Raw genomic sequence first — 18599 nt, 5'->3', positions numbered from 1 at the left:
AGGCTGGCATTGAACTTACTATGTAGCCCAGGCCATCCTCAAACTTGTGGTGATCATCCTGCCTCAGCTCTCTAAGCAGATTACAGGCATGTATCACCATGCCCAGCTAGACGATATATGTAAAGTCAGATACATAGTGAATATTCACTAAAAGACAGCTATAATTATTACTTACATTTTATTTATTTTGATTTTTTAAATTTGTTTTTGGGGTTTTTGTTTTGTTTTGAGACAGGCTGTATCCCAGGGTGACCTCGAACTTACTGATATCTTCCTGGAAGTGTTGGATGAAATGTATCTTTAGTAACTGAATACATATTTCTTTGCTAGTGACTGCTACAATATGACTTTAGATACATTAATAAATTTTAGCTTTTCTTATCAGATGTGTAACTTGAGCCAACGACTTATCTCCTTATGAAGTCTTAAATTTCTTGTGTAGAGATTCTAGCTGGGTGTGGCGGCACATGCCTGTAATCCCAGCATTCAGGAGAATAAGGCAGGAGGATTGCTATGAGTTCCAAGCCAACCCTGGCTACACAGTAAGACCCTGTCTCAAAAACAAAAACAAAACCAAAAAAGACTGAGATTTTAGTATGCTTCTGGGTTGTCATAAGGATTAAATGAGATAAAACCTGTTCAATTTAAAGTATGTTGTAAGAAAAAAACTGATGCCAAAATGAACCAAACGCATATTATGTGTTAAGGATACTCTAAATTCTGGGATACACCAATGAATAAATACAGGTAATTTCTGACTTCGTGAGGTTTACATTCTAATAAATTGTTAGTATGATTACACACAATTTACAATGTAAGGAAGAGAATAGATTTTATAGCATATTTCTATGACTTTATAAAGAGCATGCCTAAACCATCCAGACCTCAGGTATGAAACACAACTGTTTAAATATAATCCATATTACCAAGATAGTGAAGAGAAAGCTAAGAATTTATTTGTGGAATTTATATGAATGAAATTGCTATCTAGGGAACCAGAAGTACCTTCTAGAACCTAAAGTTGTCTTTATGGGGTAAACTAGTTTAATTACCTGACAATTATGGATCTAAAGAAAAACTTGGTTTTGTTCAAAGGATGTTAAGTATTACCTTTTAAGCATTTCAGAGTTTCTGTGCTGCACACATCCACCCTCATAGTTGACAACTGTTTCTCCTTCAATTCTATCTGATCTTCTGAGCGCTTGTAGAGCAACAGTTCTTCAATGAGGGCCTGAGACTGAACACAGATCAGTCATGTTTCATTTACAAGGTTATTCCGTTTTTCTTTTACCTCTCCCTATTAATGAAAAAAGACTAAAGCCTAATAAAACTCAGAGAGGGAAAAAACCCTTCACTTTTTCTCAGTCAGGAATATCATCAACAGTCAGGTGTCTTGTCAAAATTGTTTTTTAAGTTATATACTTGCATAATTATTCAAAGTTAATTTACGAGTACACGTATACGCTCCCTAAATTAAAAAAAAAAAGAAAATCTTGGGGCCAGGGATGTAGCTCAGCAGCACAGCACCTGTTTGCTAAGTGTTAGGTCCTGAGTTTTTAACAAAAAAAATTTTTTTTAAATTAGATAAACATATATCACTCTATCTTTATCTAATCAAATTATATTACCCTGTGTCTATTTATATTATGTCTGCTGTAAGAAAATTAAAATTTAGCAGAACTTCAAAGAAAGATGAGTCTTCTCATTGGCTAAGTTAACACAGAACTCAGCTAGGTAACAGATTCTGAATGTTATTTCTCCCATCATGGGAACAGATAAAACTCTAAGTAATCTAACCTAATCTGGATTCCTTTAAACTGGTTCAAGTAGCTTAGAACACAACTGATATATAAATGAATAAAAATAAATCTTACTGAAATATATAGAAAACTGAACTTAAAAGAGCCATATATATTAATTTATATTTAATGTATTCTGTAACTTACTCGAAATTCAGCAACTATTTTAGACTTGAGAGCAGCTTTTGGATTCGTAGATGCTGTTGGAATTAAACAAAATGTCATTAAGAATACAAACATAAAGAGCTGACTAAATTCAGGAAAAATTTTTGCTATATAGTTAAGGGCATACTGTTGGAACATATGACATGCACATTTAAATCATAATATACTTCTTAGAATAAAGAATGTACTATGAAATTTAAACATTTCTAAGTATAGTCAATATAAAAATAAACTATTTAGATAGGCCTAACCCACTTACCTCCAACATACCCTTGAAGTCATAAAGTCCTACAATTACTGGTTTGGAGATACTGAGATACATGAAATACCTTCTTTGAGAGGGGTCTCAATACCTCAAAGTAAGAATGTTCAGGAACAGGGCATCCAATTAACCCTAACACTGGCTGAAGAAAATTATTAACAAATATCAACTCTCTTCCCATGTATTTAGCCTTGTATTTCTTTGTGCTGGCTCAAATCATAGCAAAAATAGGCAAGAAGAGTTCTAAATAAATTATCACTGTGGTTGAACTTTGGCTGAAATGATGACTCTTGTTCCTAAGCATGCAATTTATGACCAAAAGGATGTCAGCAGACTCCCTTAACCATGATGAGTAGCATATGCTTGATGGAGCAAAACCATCCCATGTGTCTTGGTTCACCTCCCAATTCTCACTTTTTTAAAAATTCTGTTCCCTCCACACTTCAAGCTCTATCAATATTTCTGTTTGCCCATAGAAGCCTATCACATGCGTATTCCACTCCCTTGGTCTCATGCTGGTAAATGTAATGAACACCACAGGAGCTCCAGTTAAGAGAATGAGCTTCTTGCCAAGGTTTGAGGCCCATGTCTTAATTTGGTAGAGTGGATCCCCAAATCTGAAGGATTTCATGGCTCTCACAGAAATGCTTCTTAATATCTAGTCTCCTCTTCAGATCTGTTGTTTAATGCCAGCTGCCTCTAACTTCATATATCTTTGAACCTGAGAATTAGCCTGGATACTATCAAGGATTTTATTTTCTTCTTTCAATCCCCAACTACTCTTGAATCTTCACTCAATTTAACCCTTTTGCTATATTTCCTTTGTTTAGAGTGGCTTTTTAAGAAACAACTTCATGATGCTTTGTTTAGTATAAGTCACTGAGAGCCTCCTAGGCCTGGAAAACACAGGCTTGCCCATGGTTTATTGCCAGGTACGATGTCAAAAGTCTAAATTTTCTTCTGCTCCAAAAAGAGGAGGTAATTTTATATTAGTTGAGATTTTGTTCCTTACTTTGTGATTTCTTCCACTGCTTATTCGGTTGTTTGTTCAGATTTTCTTTCAGCTGCTTCTGAGTTTTGAAAGTGGTACCTGGAAAACATTTCAGTTTTTGCAATCTGGCATTATGGGATGCTGTTGTCTGTCCACTTCAGTGCCAAAGTTGTAGCATGAAAAAAAGGCAATCCAAGACTGTGTTGTTTTTTTCTTTCTTTCCTTTTCTTTCATTTTTATATATTTTTTAAAAAACCTACCAGATCTAAGAAGCTGTCAAATAAAAGTAATTTCTATAATCAATGAAATAACCAACTCTAAAAAGATGGAGCAAAGAAGCTTAAAAATACCAATTAACAAATTCTAATGAATTTAACAGCTTCTTAGATAATGTTATTTTAAAAGCAAGTTTCTAGTCAAATGACAGTAATTGTGGCAGATTATCATCAAATCCACTCAATGGCTTTATAATTACATGCATCATACACAAAAAACTAAATTACATAAAAATAAAACAGGCACATAACTCACTACAAATCTGAATCAAAAGAGAGTCTAAAGACCACCAATATACTTAGAACCAAAGAGCTAAATGAGAACTAAAAATTCTCCAAGGGTAAGGACATTATTTGTTAAATATAATCAATGAACAATCTGAAAGCAAATGCAGAAAAATAATCATTTAATATTCAATATTTAAAACAAACACAAGCAGATCCAAAATTTTATTTTTCATTATTATACAGAGGACTATATCTGTCTCTCTATATATTACATATTTTTTTTTAATTTTTGTTTTTTAATAAAACTGGCTTAAATGTTTATTTTAGCAGAGAAAAGACACTTACTCAAAGCTTCTCTCAATGCCATGATCATTTCTTCGGGGTATACATTTCTGTCTTCCCAGATTTTAAAGATGCGTTCTATAGACTTAGACACAGATGGGTCCCTGAAGGAAAAACCAAACCAAACCAAAAAACACTGATTATAAAAACAGTGACATATCCTAAACTAGAATTTTAAAAATAAAGTTATCAACAAAATTACTATTTCCTAAATTTCTTCTGATTTTTATTTTCATTTTTATCTTGAGACAGAGTTCCACTATGCATTCAGGCTGGCCTTGAACTCACTTTGTAGCTCAGGCTGGTCTCAAACTCGAAACAATCCTCCTGCCTCAGCCTCCCAAATGCTGGGATTACAAGTATGCACTATCATGCCCAGCTTCTTGTGATCTTTAAAATTTTTATTTTTTGATCGAAAAAATTGACTGAACCCAAGGCTTTCATGATAAATTACATACCTAGTCTTTTAAAAAAATTTTTATTTTGATACAGTCTCGCTAAGTTGCTAAATTGCCCAGAGTCGCTTGAATTTGTGATCCTCTGCCTCATTCTTTCAGAGTAAAAGTATTACAGATGTGTACCACATGTCCAGCTTTGATGTTTATTTTTAAATATATTTCACTTAAAAAAACAAAAACATGGTTTTCTTTTTCTTTTTATGATCTTTCAGTTTCACTGTATGGTTCAGGCTGGCCTTGAGCTAACTCTGTAGCCCAGGTTTGTTTCAAACTCATATCCATTTTCCTGTCTCAGCCTCCTGAGTTGTGAAATTACAGGGATGTGCCACCACACCTGGCTAAAAACATGTTTTTCTTACAATATCCAGGGCAAAAGAAATCTCGAACACTTATTTAACATTTTTATCAATAACAAATATGAGGCTACAGATGGCATATTAAGCTCTGTGATGGAAAAGCAGTGGAGAGGGCTAGTCAATATATAGACACAACTGGCAACCCAAGACAGGCTAAATCTCACCAGATGAAATTTAATCAAGAAGGACCTAGCCTGAAAATAGCAAAACCCCAAATAATCACAGGATAAGAATAAGCACAGAATAAGAAGACTTATCAATGCTGTTTTCCTCCCTTTAAAAAGAAAAGGTTTGATTAAAAATAATCAATCCTGTACTGTAACATGTCTTCTGAACAGTTATCACACACGTTACATTACAGAATATTATAAAAATACATTCCAGAATGAGGGAACTGAGAGTATTACTTTATTCTGTTTGGTTCACAATAGGCTTCCGAGTTTGTGCAGGGGCTAGCTGACTTGTGCAGCAAAAGTGTTGCTGTAGGGGCCGGATATTTAGCTCAGTGGCTCAGATGCTTGCCTGGTAAGCGTGAGGTTCTGAGTTTGATCCTGGTATTAAAAACAAAACCCAAAAAACTGTTGCTGTAGTGGTTTTCCTCACCAGAGCCCACCCTGCTTGCACCAGGATATATTTTTATCTTAATTTTTCCTTGGCCCAAGGAAAAAGAGCTAGTTTCTCCCCTATTCTTTACTCTTACTCTTTCAAATAAACTTTGAAGGAAAAATACCGCAAAATAATTGTAGGGTGGACGACGCATGCCAGAAACAGGGAGGGAAAGAGGGAGAAAGGAAGGAAAGAGAAGGGGAGAGTTAGGAAAGGAGAGACTACTGTATTAAGGTAAAAGTGGCTGAGAAATAATTACCAGGAAATGAAGATTTAAATTATGTGAAGTGAAACTATTGAAAAAATACAGCAGAGTTGTGAAGAAGAATCACACTAGTATGAGCCCAAGAAGCAAAGTAGTATGTTTGTTATTTTGTCTGTGCATCTGGTGTCTATTTGCCCAGTCTGATTGAGCAGACTAACAATGAGCTAATGATCTTTCACACCTGTAGATTCATTGCACATATGTCCTACAGCAGTGCCCAAGTGGAAAAGAGCACCTGAGAAATGCCCTGAGGCAATCCCATGATTTGTACTCTTTTCTTTTTTTTAATCGGTATCAGGATCGAACTCACAACCATGCACTTGCAAGGCAGGCACTTAATGCCTTGCTGAGCTAAATTCCCAGCCCCACCCAAGAAGCAAAGTAAGGACAAAAGAGTATAGCCAGGCATGAAGGGGGCACAATCCTAGCTCTTAGGAGGCCTGAGACAGGAGGACTGCTGTGAATTTGAGGCCAGCCTGGCTGGCTGTTCAAGGCCATCCTGAACTACATAATGAAACCCTGTCTCAAATACCCATCCCCAAAAGATCAAAATTATAGGGAAATTTGGGGCTGGGGATTTAGCTCAGCGGCATAAGCGCCTGCCTTGCAAGCAAGCAGTCATGAGTTCGATCCCTGGTACCGATAAAAAGAAAAAAGACAAAAAAAAAAAAATTATAGGGAAATTTCTAACAGATCTATCAAATAACAGAAGACAACATTCTAACCCCAACAAATCTGTCAAAAGATAACACGGTAGGGCTGGGTGATATACACCTATAATCCCAGCATTCTGAAGTAGGATGGTAAGGCCAGCTTGGGCTACATAATGAGTTCAAGACCAGACTGGAGGGTTGGGGATTTAGCTCACTGGCATAAGTGCCTGCCTGGCAAATGCAAGGTCATGAGTTCAATTCCCAGCACCAAAAACAACAACAAAAACTCAAAAACCACTCGGACTGGATTACATGGCAAGGACATGTTACAGAAAACAAAAAATCAGAAAGAAAAAGGCACAAAGTAAGAGCTTAAGTTTCTAAAGTAAATTCACTGAACCACAGGTAGTTGAATACTATATTAAGATTTTTTTTAAAAAAACCAAGGATATAACTCAGCAGCATAAGTGCCTTCCTGGCACATGCAAGGTTCTGAGTTTGATCCTCAGTACAAAAAACAACAACAGTGGGGCCAGGGATTTAGCTCAGTGGCATAAGTGCCTGTCTGGTGAGCACATGGTCGTGAGTTAGCTCACTGGTACTACAAACAACAACAACAAACCACTAACGTATGTATGTATGTATGTACGTATGTATGTATGTAATTGCAGTAATGGAGAGTGAACAAAAGGCCTTTACATTGAGTTACATTTCAAGCGACTTTTTCTTTTTTTGAAACCAGGTCTTCCTATGCAGTTCAGGCAGGCCTTGAACCCATTATGGAGCCCAGGATGGCCTCGAATTCACAGCAACCCCCTTGTCTCAGTCTCCCAAATGCTGGGATTACAGGTGTCATCCAGCTTATTTTTCTTTTTTCTTTTCTTTCTTTTTTTGGGGGCGGAGGGTTACCAGGGATTGAACTCATGACCTCACACTTGCCAAGTAGGTACATAAGCCACTGAACTAAATCCCTGGTCCCTTATTTTTTATTTTGAGACAAGGTCTTGATTGCCCAGGTTGGGCTCAAACATTATTTTCCTATCTCAGCCCCTGCAGAGTGCTGGAATTACAGGCATGAATGACCATACCCAGCTATGTCAACATTATAGCATGTTTCAAACATGAGAGTTGAATCTACATCATATGTTAATGAAAGGCATTTTTTGGGGCTAAAAATGGCACACATAGGAAACAAAATTGTGTTAAACCTCCAGAAATGTAATGACCATATACAGTAGTGGTCCATTAATATTTTATCACTTTACAGACAATATTCTCAAAGTTGTGTTTATTTATACACACACACAAACATACTGGGGACTGGACCCTGAGGCCTTTACCAGTGAACTACATCCCAAGTCTTTTTTACTTTATATTGAGACAAAGTCTTGCTAAATTGCCCAAACTACTCTCAAGCTTGTGATTTTCCTTCCTTGGATCTTAAGTATTTGGAATAGCAGTGGTACCTCAGTTTATGAAGTTAATTCTTTTCACAATCCTGGTCTCAGAACTCATTCCACAATTCCGGGACTTCAGTTGCAAACAGAATTGTGAAACAAATTAAGTTTGTGAAACCAAGATATCACTATACAGGCATTTGCTACTGTGTCCAGTCTCTAGAAATAATTTTACTTATAAAATTTTCACATATTCCTTTTAAGGCTATTATTAAGTATTTCACTGCTAGCATGATTCATCATCCTTTTTATTGTTAACTTAAGAGTAAAACTGATTCAGGAGCTCATTAATGGTAAATTATCTTAGTTGTTTTTCTAAAGCTATCTTTGTAGGTTTGGGTCTGCTGTCAGTTTAGTTGTAGTTTGTTTTATTTATGGTATGTCATTTTTCTTTTTTCTTTTTCCTTTCTTTTTTGTATTGGTCTTTTTTGCGACAGGGTTTCAGTGTGCAGTTCAGGTTGGCTTTGGACGCAGTGATCCTACTGCCTCAGCCTCCTGTGCACTATTATTCCTGGCTAGCCCTTTTCATTTTTTTGAAACAGTATCTTGCTCTATTGCTCAAGTTGAACATGAGCAACAAGCATGACCAATGTTCATCCTTCAGTCTGTCAAAGCTCTTGGTAGGCTGAGGCAGAAGTTCATGGCCTTGAGTTCAAGATTAACATGGATGTATACTGACTTCAAGACCAACCTGAACTACATAGTAACAATGGGAGAAGTTAGTTGGTACACGTTATTTGAAACTCGCAGTAACCAATTTTGTGGCTAAAAAATTAGATGTTTATCATTGCTTTTTATAAAATGAGAAAAGCTCATGCTAGCCATGATGGTCTATGTCTAAAATCCCAGCCCTCTGGGAGGCTCACAAATTCAAGCTCATCCTAGGCAGTTTAGTGAATAAGCAAAACATTGTCTCAAAGTACAAAATAAAAGAGATTGGAATATAGGTCGGCACAAAAGCTCTGGAAGAACATAGCAGTTTATAAAGTACCAACAATAAAATGACAGTTCAGTAGAAGATCTGGGACGTGAAATTCAGAATTCTTCTTCTTTTTTTTTTTTTTTTTTTTTTGGTCTTGTCTTTTAGACATTCACACCATGTTGCCTTTACACAAGCCTGGTAGTTTCCACTGGTCTTTGTCCCTAATGCTGTTACACAGGGGATTGAGCCCAGGGCATTCTACCACTGAGTGACATTCCCAGTCTATTTATTAACTTCTAAGTTTTGAGTTGAGGTCTTGCTAAAATGCCCAAGGAATGGTTCTCTTGCCTTGCCTCCCAAGTAGCTTACTGACATATATAGAAATACAATAAAGCGGGGCTGGGGATTTAGCTCAGAGGCATAAGCGCCTGCCTTGCAAGCAGGCAGTCGTGAGTTTAATCCCTGGTACCGATAAAAAGGAAAAAGACAAAAAAAAAAAAAAAAAAAAAAAAAAAGTTTCCCAAATAATCTGATAGTTCTTTGTTTCCATCTTTGATCATATCTCAACATGTGGTCATAAATCCACTCCATACCAACTTATTTTTGGTATTCCTAGGGATCATGGAATATTCAATTACATATCTTAGTAGCTCCTCATTCATTTATAATTAGTTTCTTTACAAGCAAGAATATATTGTTTTAGCTGGGTGTGGTAGCACACACCTGTAACCCCAGTACTCAGGAGGCTGAGGCAGGGGAACTATAGCAAGTCTGAAGGCCAGTGTGGGCTACATAGCAAGCCCCCATCTCAAAAAAAGAAAAAAAATTTTCATTAGTTTGGTCTTTTATACCTACACTTCTAAGACTGAAGAGAAAAACCCAATTCTTCTTGAAAAGGTACTTTTCATTTTTTTTCCATGGCTGCCCCAAATGCCTTGCAGTCACAGTCATCCTGGCTACATCATGTGTCCCATGGCAATTCTGGGAGATGTGTACTTCAGTTATGATAAACAGGCTTTGGACACAGAATTATCCTAGAAAATTTAGCCCTACAGCGCCTCTGAATGATTCTATGCCCCCATAAATCTCAACTAGGTCTGATAGATGGGGTATGGTGGCGCACACCTGTAATCCTAGCACTTGGAAAACTGAGGCAGAAGGATCACTGTGAGTTGGAGCCCAGCCTGGACTACACTGTGAGATCCTGTCTCAAAAAAACCAACAAACCAAATGAACAAAGTATGTCTGGGAAAAGCTCTTGCCCTACCAACAACCAAGGAGAAAGTCTGACATTGCACATATGTGAGCCTGTTTTTCCTTGACAAGCAGTTTTTCCACACCTGTAGTGGGTTCAGTACAAGTACAGGTTCCTTTATATTGTAGCATAAATCCTAGTAAAGCCCCTTCTAGATGGAACAGCTTTGCCTATCATGATTTCTGTCTCAAGTACAATGCTGAGCTAGAACGCTAAGAGCTGGTAGCACCGAAGGGTGGTGGCACTAAAAGCAGCCAACAGCCTGGGCTGGTAACACTGAAGGTGGCCAGCAGCAGAAGACAATGTAAAGTGACAGAATGGCAAGCAACTCCAGTGACTTAGAGGAGCTTCTGAGGCCTGCTGGTAGTGTTGTTCTTATCAGCAAAGAGAGTCACTAACACTGAAAGAGCTGACAGGCCATGGCTGTTAACAGTGCCTATTCATGATTTCTATACAAACAGGAAAACCCCTCAGCAGATTGTTAACTTAGAAAAATGACAGTTCTTTACAGTAACCTGAAGAGACCAGAAGCAGGCTCAAGAACTGGTTCAAGTCTGTTTCCATTTTCATATGGCTAACAATCCACACTCACTGATGATACTACTGCTGTTCTAAGGTAAATTTGGATAACTGGTAAGAAATTCTAACTTTACTACATTCTTTAAATTTTTAATAATTTCTTTATAAAAGTCTTGCATACTTACATTTATTCTTGGGTGAGTTTCTTTCATTTGAGGGAGACTACTTTTTGTTTTACAAAAGGTATCTTTTTTTCCCTAATGTTATGTTTAAGTGCCTTCTGCTGGCATATACAGAAAAGCTACTGATTCTTATTTTGTTCAACTTGAATTTGGCTATTTGAGTTAATTCTCTTTTTAGTTGATTCTCTTGAGATTTCTATACAGACTAATGGTTACCAAATTACAAATCTCTGGCCAAGTCTGGCCTGTTGCCTATTTTTGTTACACAGCTCCAGCTCATTTGTTTCTGTATTTATCTAAGGTGCTTTCATGCTAGAAAGGCAGCAGGAGGTAACTATAACAGACCCTACTAAAAAAGCCTAAAATACTTAACTCTCTGTAACTAAGGATTGTCAGATTGTCAATTACATTATCTGCAAATAATGACAACTGTATCTCTTTTCCAAAAGCATTCATTCATTCATTTTTTTTTTTTTTTTCCTCCCTTTGGTACTGGGAATCAAACTCAGGACTTTGTGCTTGCCAGGCAGATGCCTATGTCATTGAGCTATGGCCCTGGCCCCTTAATTCCAAATGAACAGGATCTCTAACACAATGACAAATAGTAATGACAATAGAGGGCTTTAATCCTGGAATGCTTTTGTTTCAACATGAAATCTGATGTTTACTACAGGGTTTCCTCTTTTTTTTTTTTTTTTTTTTTTTTTTTGGTCTTTTTTGAGATGGGGTCTCGCTATGCAATTCAGGCTGGCCTTGAGCTCACTTCATAGCCCAGGCTGGTCTCGATCTCGCAAGGGCCCTCCCACCTCAGCCTCCCGATTGCTGGATTACAGGCGTGAGCCACCATGCCTGGCTTTTTTATTCCTTTTTAAGAGAGGTTTCACTATGCAGTTTAGGTTGACCTAGAGCTCACTTTGTAGCTCAGGCTGGCCTTAAACTCACAACAATCTTCCTACCTCAGCCTCCCAAATGCTGGGATTACAGGCATGAGCCACCATGCCCGGCTTTCCTTTTTTTTTTTTTTTAAATGATACTTCTTGTAAAAAAATTTATTTCATATATTTGTAGTACATAATGACTATGTTCTTCATGGAGAATTAGTACTTGAATATAACACATCTTTACAGGTTTCTGGTGATATCTTTCACTGGGTAAAGAAAATTTCAGAGTTTAAACTTTTAATTTAAAAGACTGGCATTCAGAGTTTATGTCCTTTCCACTTTTTTTCTATGAAATAGTTGGATTAATACAAAATAGTCATCATGGAGGTGTCCCACTCGATCCTACCTCATTTTTTTAAGACAGGGACTTGATATGTAGGTTAATATTACCATGAATTCATTAGCCCAGGTTGGCCTAAAACTCATGGTAATCCTCCTGTCTCAGCTTCCTGAGTGCTGAGATTATAGGCATGCGACCATACCCACAAATATAGCAGTTTTAAAAAATATCTATACGGGGCTGGGGATTTAGCTCAGTGGCATAAGCACCTGCCTTGCAAGCAGGCAGTCGTGAGTTCAATTCCTGGTACCGATAAAAAAGAAAAAGACAAAAAAAAAAAAATATCTATACACAAAAATTCAAAAGGTGACAACCTCATATACTATATACAATTTTTTTGTGTCTTTGATGCTGGAGATTAAATACTGGCACTACCTAGGTGTACATTCTAGGCAAGTTCTGTTAACACTGAGCTACATCCCCCACCCCAATGCTATATTAATGTATTATTATAGCACTGAAATCTAAAAGCCTAGAAATCCCAAGATAGAAAAGAAAAAACAAAAGAAAAAGCAAGCAAGAAAGAAAGCAAACACAAGTGTAAGTTTAAAGGAACTACAGTGATACAGCTAAACCCCTGGATAGAGATCATGGAGCATACTGCTTTTCTTACTCAAAATTACACTGGGTTTATATGCAAAGCAGTAGCACAGATTAGCACTTTTTGTAATGACACAACCACAACTGGGGACCGAACCCAGGGAGTACTGAGCTATATTTCCAAGTCTTTTTACTGACTCAGGATCTCATCAAGTTGCCCTGGCTGGCCTGCGAGTCTCCTGCCATCCGGAAAGCTAGGATTACAGGGATATATGTCCATGAACTATTAGTTTAGCAGTTAAGTGGTAAAGAATACGGACTTTGGGGTATGAATGGGCTGGGGTGGATTTCTGGCTAGTTATACCCGAACAGCTGTGAGAATGTAGGCAATATATATAAAACCTAAGTAACAGTTTTCTCTCACTTAGAACGAGTATAGCAGTTGTACTCATTATATGAGGCTCAGAATTAAATGACAAAATGTGTGTAATGAGCATTCAAAGTATAGATGTTATTATTTTATGAACTTGATTTGTGCATAAATCCTTATTACTTAGTACATTTCACTGGTACTATAATTTAATCTTTTAATAGCAAGTGAACATTTTAAGTTAATTGAAAGGCAAGAGTAAGGATTATTCAGGTTTTTTTTTTTTTTTTTTTTGGTCTTTTTGAGACAGGGTCTCACTATGCAGTTCAGGCTGGCCTTGAGCTCACTTTGTAGCCCAGGCTGGTCTTGAACTCACAACAATCCTCCTGCCTCAGCTTCCCAAGTGCTGGGATTATAGCAGTGTGCCACCACACTCAGTTGCTTATTCAGTTCTTAATGAGTTAATATTAATAGATAAATCAATATTACTAAGTATATAATTTGAGGAAATATTCAATTATTATAATTGCTCCACATAAATGTTTATCTTGTAATTGTGTGTCATCTATAAAAAACAACTTGTAAGTACGGATACAACACAAAGAAAACACTATTAGTACAGGATAAAAATTGAATACATATAATATACTTTATTTACATATAATATATTTATATTTATTTACATATAATATATAATATACATATATAATTCCCCCTAAATGGGGGGTGCTTAATAAATATACAAAAGTGTTCATGGTGAAAATTTAGTAAATGCTATTTTGAAACTAGCAGTATTCCCTGAGGAAATAAAACTTACTCATGCAGTAATGTATATTCTTTTCTTCAGAAGAGGAAAGGAGGTCAGAATGCTACCCCAAACACAGGAGTAAAATCCTTCCTTCCTTCTCTCACCACTTCATAGTAATTAACTGTGAGCAATGAGGGATGTGAATTCTACAAAGTGGAGTAAATCAATATGGAACTGGGAATAAGTATTCTCATTTAACACAGATTTCAAGTGGGGAGCCAGATTTCAGAAAAACTAGAAGAAGAAATGAAAAGTGTTCCTGGCAAGTGCAAGGTCCTGAGTTCAATTCTCAGTTCTGGGGGAAAAAAGTGTTAAAAACAAAATAAAACAAACACATAAAAACAGGTATAACAGCACATGACTACACTCCCAGTATCAAGAGAGTCTCAAGTGGGAGCCTAGCCACAACAACCCAGCAAGACACTGTCTTTAAGGAACTGGATGTGAAGGCCCTGGATTCAACTGCCAGTACAGGAAATGAATGAATGAATGGGGCTAGAGACATACTGCAGCTTAGAGTAGAATATTTGCCTAGCATTTGAAATTCTGGGTTTAAACTTCAAATTCTTAGTACTACAATATAAAATAATCAAAATCCCATGGGTGGGGCTGGGGATTTAGCTCAGCGGCATAAGCGCCTGCCTTGCAAGCAGGCAGTCGTGAGTTTGATCCCTGATACCGATAAAAAAGAAAGACAAAAAAAAAAAAAACCAAACCCATGGGTGCTCATATAAGCCTATAATCTCAGCATTTAGAGGGGCTGCTAAAGGAGAATCACAGATTTGAGTCCGGCCTGGTTACTTAGGGAGATCTTATCTCAAAAAATATGTATCTCAGTGCAAAGGCCCTTGGTTCAATACCCAGTACCACCATAGGGGCAAAAATATTGAAGCATGTGGTGAAGGAAAGGGTAAAGGGCTTTAAAATGATCAAGAAATGATACGACATGCTCCAATTCCTCCAAAATGAATGTAACTATTACATAATACAAACATAAGCTAATTAAAAAAAATGTGCCAGGCATAGTGCTGCACGCCTGTGAACCCAGCAGTTGGAGGCCCAAGCAGAAGAAGTACAGAAACTTTGAGGCCACTCTGAGCCACACAATAAGACCTTGTCTCAAAAAGAAATAAAGAAAGAGCTATCACCATTTACTTACTTCACAAGAGCAGCTGCTTCAGGAAGGACGTCAGCAAACGACTCACGAAATATGATTGCATTTTTCCTTTTACAGTTCTGTATCACATCATTGGCAAGGTAGAAGAGATTTAAACGGTGGGGATATGCAGCTAGAGATAACAAGACAATAAAAACCAAATGAGTCATTTTATTTTATTTTAAAGAGAAAAAAAACATACAAGAAAAAAAGCAAATAAAACAACATAACAAAAAATCCAAAGCAATAATAATATAGGCTTTCAAAACAAGATGGTAGAGATTTAACAATGGTAATATTGCACACGGTTATCTTCAAAAGTACTCGAGTCATTTTATACTTAGTTCAACTTATCTCAATCACAGTGTACTCACAATAGTTTGGTCAAACTGTGTGCTGTTTTTTCATAGATCTAAAAGGATAAATTTGACTGCATACTGTATATCCCCCAAAACAAGACCAGATCTATCTTAGTTACTTTTCTCATTGTTGAGATAAAACACTCAACAACCAAAGTTAAAGGCAGCTCATGGTTTGTAAAGGTTTTAGTTCACAGTCAGCTAGTTCCAAGACAGGATAGAATAGCAGAGGTCACCAAAGAAGTAAAGTAACAAAGAAGCAACAAGCAAGGATCCTCTTTCTGCTCCTTATATGGTATCCTAAGTTCCCTACCTTAGTGAGGGTAGCACTCACACCCAGAGTGGCACCCTTAATTCTAGCATCATACCATAAATCAATCTCAGCATCACATCCTTGATTCTACCACCACAAACCCTACATGTAGCCACCTCCGAAAAGCCCCCCTATGACCACAGGAGGCTTTGCAGGCACATCTCCATACAAGCCACAACAGGGTTTTATAGATGCAACAGGATTATTTTCAGGAGATGTTTTATTTTCTCATGTACCACAATCTACATTTATTCATATGCAAAAGTCTACATTTATTCATGTTCAAAACTACAGTCATGTCATCTTTTGGAAGATGGTTTTATCTCTTAAACCTCCAAATTCCAGCCTGAATTTCTTGGGACTCCATTACCTGTAGAACCCTGGCTCTAATCTCTCATTTCCATTCATAGAGCTCTCTTTAAATAAGCACTTCTTGTCCATGTAGCCTGTTTATAGTGTAGTGGCCACACAGCTGTCAATGATTCTATCCCAGGAATTCTTCACCCAAGTCACGACCTCTTGCAGGCTGGGCTTCACAAAGTTTGCATTAAATCAAGCATTAACTGAAGACTGATGAGACAGGAGTGGCAACAAAAATGATGACAGTTAAAGATGGGCACACAAAAGGGGGGGAAAAATTGCAGACATCCAAATTCAGAAAATGTTTCTTAATTTTACTTAAGTGCATCTCTCAAACTCATTGAATGATTCATTCCTGGAAGCAATTCATTCCTGGAAGTAAGCGTTACCCTGATAACAAAACCACATAAGTACTCAATTAAGAAAGAGAATTACAGAAAGAAAATTACAGGCCAATTTCCCTAATAAACATTGATGCAAAAAGACGAGAAAAAAGGGGGGGAGGCGGGACTGGGGATTTAGCTCAGCGGCATAAGCGCCTGCCTTGTAAGCAGGCAGTTCTGAGTTCAATCCCTGGTACCGATAAAAAGGAAAAAAGACCAAAAAAAAGAAAAAAAAAAAAACCCCAAAAAGATATAATGCCAACTATAAATGTAGTATGAATAATGGCAATACAAATTAGTATTTGGCAACTATTATGCTGAAAACTGACTTAAGTAACAACACCAACGCTATTTCTTCATGAAATTTTCATTGGCATTACAATAGAGAAACTTGGTAACAGAACCTTAATAAAGTGATAAACTGAACATCACTGTTAATGGACCTGACTAACATTACACTCCTCTAAATATAATGCATTAAGAAGACAGAATCACTTCTTTGATGTTCCTGACCAAAACTGGGTAACCTGAACACTGTTAATGGTAAAATATCAGACAAACACAAATTTATGGATATTCTATAAATTGTTGGTTCCTACTCCTTAAATTGTCCATGTTTTTGTTTTTATTTCTTTGTTTTGTTTAGTTTTTTGAGACAGGCTCTCAGTATGCAGACCAGGCCAGCTTTTAATTTCATATATAGCTCAAACTGACCTCCAACTCTCAATCCTCCTGTCTCAGTCCCAAACTGCGAGGATTACAGGTATGTGCCACTACACCTAGCTCTGGTTATTGTTTTCATCCCTTTCTATTGTTAAAACAAAATATCTGAGGGTGGGTAATAAAAACACCAAAAGTTTAGCTCAAAGTCTTAAGCCTCAAAGGGATTCAGAGGGCAGGCTCTAAGAAGGCCAGTCTTGCTCTGGAGAAAACTCATTCATTCCGTGATACTAGTACCTTCCCAGGGTGAAACCCTTGGTGACCTCAATACTTCTATGAATCCTCAAATTCAACCACCTCTTTTTTTTTTTTTTTAATTTTATTAAAACACATTTGCAGCATATGATGATTACATTTGTTGCAGAAAGTTGCGACGAGTGACCACCTCTTAACATTGCCACACTGAGAATCAATCTTCCAGAACCTTTGGGGAATTATTATTATTATTATTTTTTGTGTGTGTGTGCGGGAGGATGGAACTCACAACCTTGTGTTTGCCAAGTAGGCACTTAACGCTGCTGAGCTAAACTCCTGACCTTTTTTTTTGAGACAGGGTTTCACTATGCAGTTCAGACTGGCCTTGAACTTAACAGTGATTCTCCTACCTCAGCCTACTGAGTGCTGGGATTACAGATGTGTGCCACCAAGCCCAGCCAGCGTATAAACCTTTGACAAATCACATCCAGACCACAGTAAAGACCAAGACAGACTGCGGAACTGCTTTTGATAGAAGAAATGAGAAGGACAGCCAAATGCAACCCACCATCTTGGGCCTTACTGGGACAAATGGCAAAATTCCACTAGGGTCAGTGGCTTCACTGGTAGCTTTGTATCTGTGTTCATTTCCTGATTTTGGTAACTGCAGAAGCCACACAAATGCTGCTGTATGTCTGAATTGTGCCCATGGCCCCACATTCATATGTTGAAGCCCTGACTCCCCAAATGACTATTTGGGGACAGGGCTTGAAGGAAGGAGGCAATTGAAGTTAATAAGACTAGAGTCTGCAGACACTAGTGCTGGTGTTCTGACCCCACCATCATGGTATGGGAAGACACAGCAAAAATGTTGGCTACAAGTTAAGAAAAAAGCCTAGAGCTCTCACCAGAAAGTGAATAGGACTTTGATGGTTTACTTTCCAACTCCAGAATGGCAAGAGAACAAATTTCTACTGTTGAAGCCATGAAGTCATGGTAACTCAAGCTGACTAATATAACCTTACAAGAAAAACATCTTTGGGAAATGGACTCCAAAGTATTAAAAGGGTCACCTTACCTATAGCATACTATCAAATTGTTCAGAAAAATCTTTGCATGTAGAGAGAGAACAATAAATGACATAAAGCAAATATAGTAAAATGGTAGCTGGGAAATCTGATAAAAGGTATCCAGGAGGACTTTGTAATATTCTTGTAACAGTTTTTAAAGTTTGAATTTATTTCAAAAAAATGTTGGGCCAGGGACACAGCTCAGCAGCGTAGCAACTGACCTACAAATGGGAGGTCATGAGTTCCATTTCTGGTACTGCTCCCCAAATGTTTTTAATACGTAGGTTCCAACACTTCACTGACATCTCC

The 18599-nt window shown here is 37.3% G+C and overlaps 1 protein-coding gene across 6 annotated transcripts in view; it reads right to left on the bottom strand.

The window, feature by feature from the left end:
- Rprd2 (regulation of nuclear pre-mRNA domain containing 2) overlaps window positions 1-18599 on the bottom strand; it is a 72925-nt gene that overhangs the window by 20587 nt on the left and 33739 nt on the right. For 4 of the 6 annotated variants that reach the window (XM_063252569.1, XM_003478884.5, XM_063252564.1 and 1 more), the window contains exons 2-6: window positions 14894-15023; window positions 4066-4166; window positions 3239-3316; window positions 1947-1999; window positions 1111-1237 (exon numbers count right to left, since the gene is read on the bottom strand). In XM_063252569.1, the coding sequence (XP_063108639.1) occupies window positions 1111-1237; window positions 1947-1999; window positions 3239-3316; window positions 4066-4166; window positions 14894-15023 (489 nt within the window). The remainder of the gene's footprint in view (window positions 1-1110; window positions 1238-1946; window positions 2000-3238; window positions 3317-4065; window positions 4167-14893; window positions 15024-18599) is intronic. The other 2 variants (XM_063252576.1, XM_005007772.4) reach the window with 1 other exon arrangement.

The sequence above is a fragment of the Cavia porcellus genome, unplaced genomic scaffold (assembly GCF_034190915.1).
Source record: "Cavia porcellus strain 051 isolate PalLab524CR breed Dunkin Hartley unplaced genomic scaffold, mCavPor4.1 scaffold_1, whole genome shotgun sequence".
Lineage (NCBI taxonomy): Eukaryota > Metazoa > Chordata > Mammalia > Rodentia > Caviidae > Cavia > Cavia porcellus.
The sequence above is the reverse complement of the archived record's forward strand: the minus strand, read 5'-3'. Positions and strand labels throughout refer to the sequence as shown.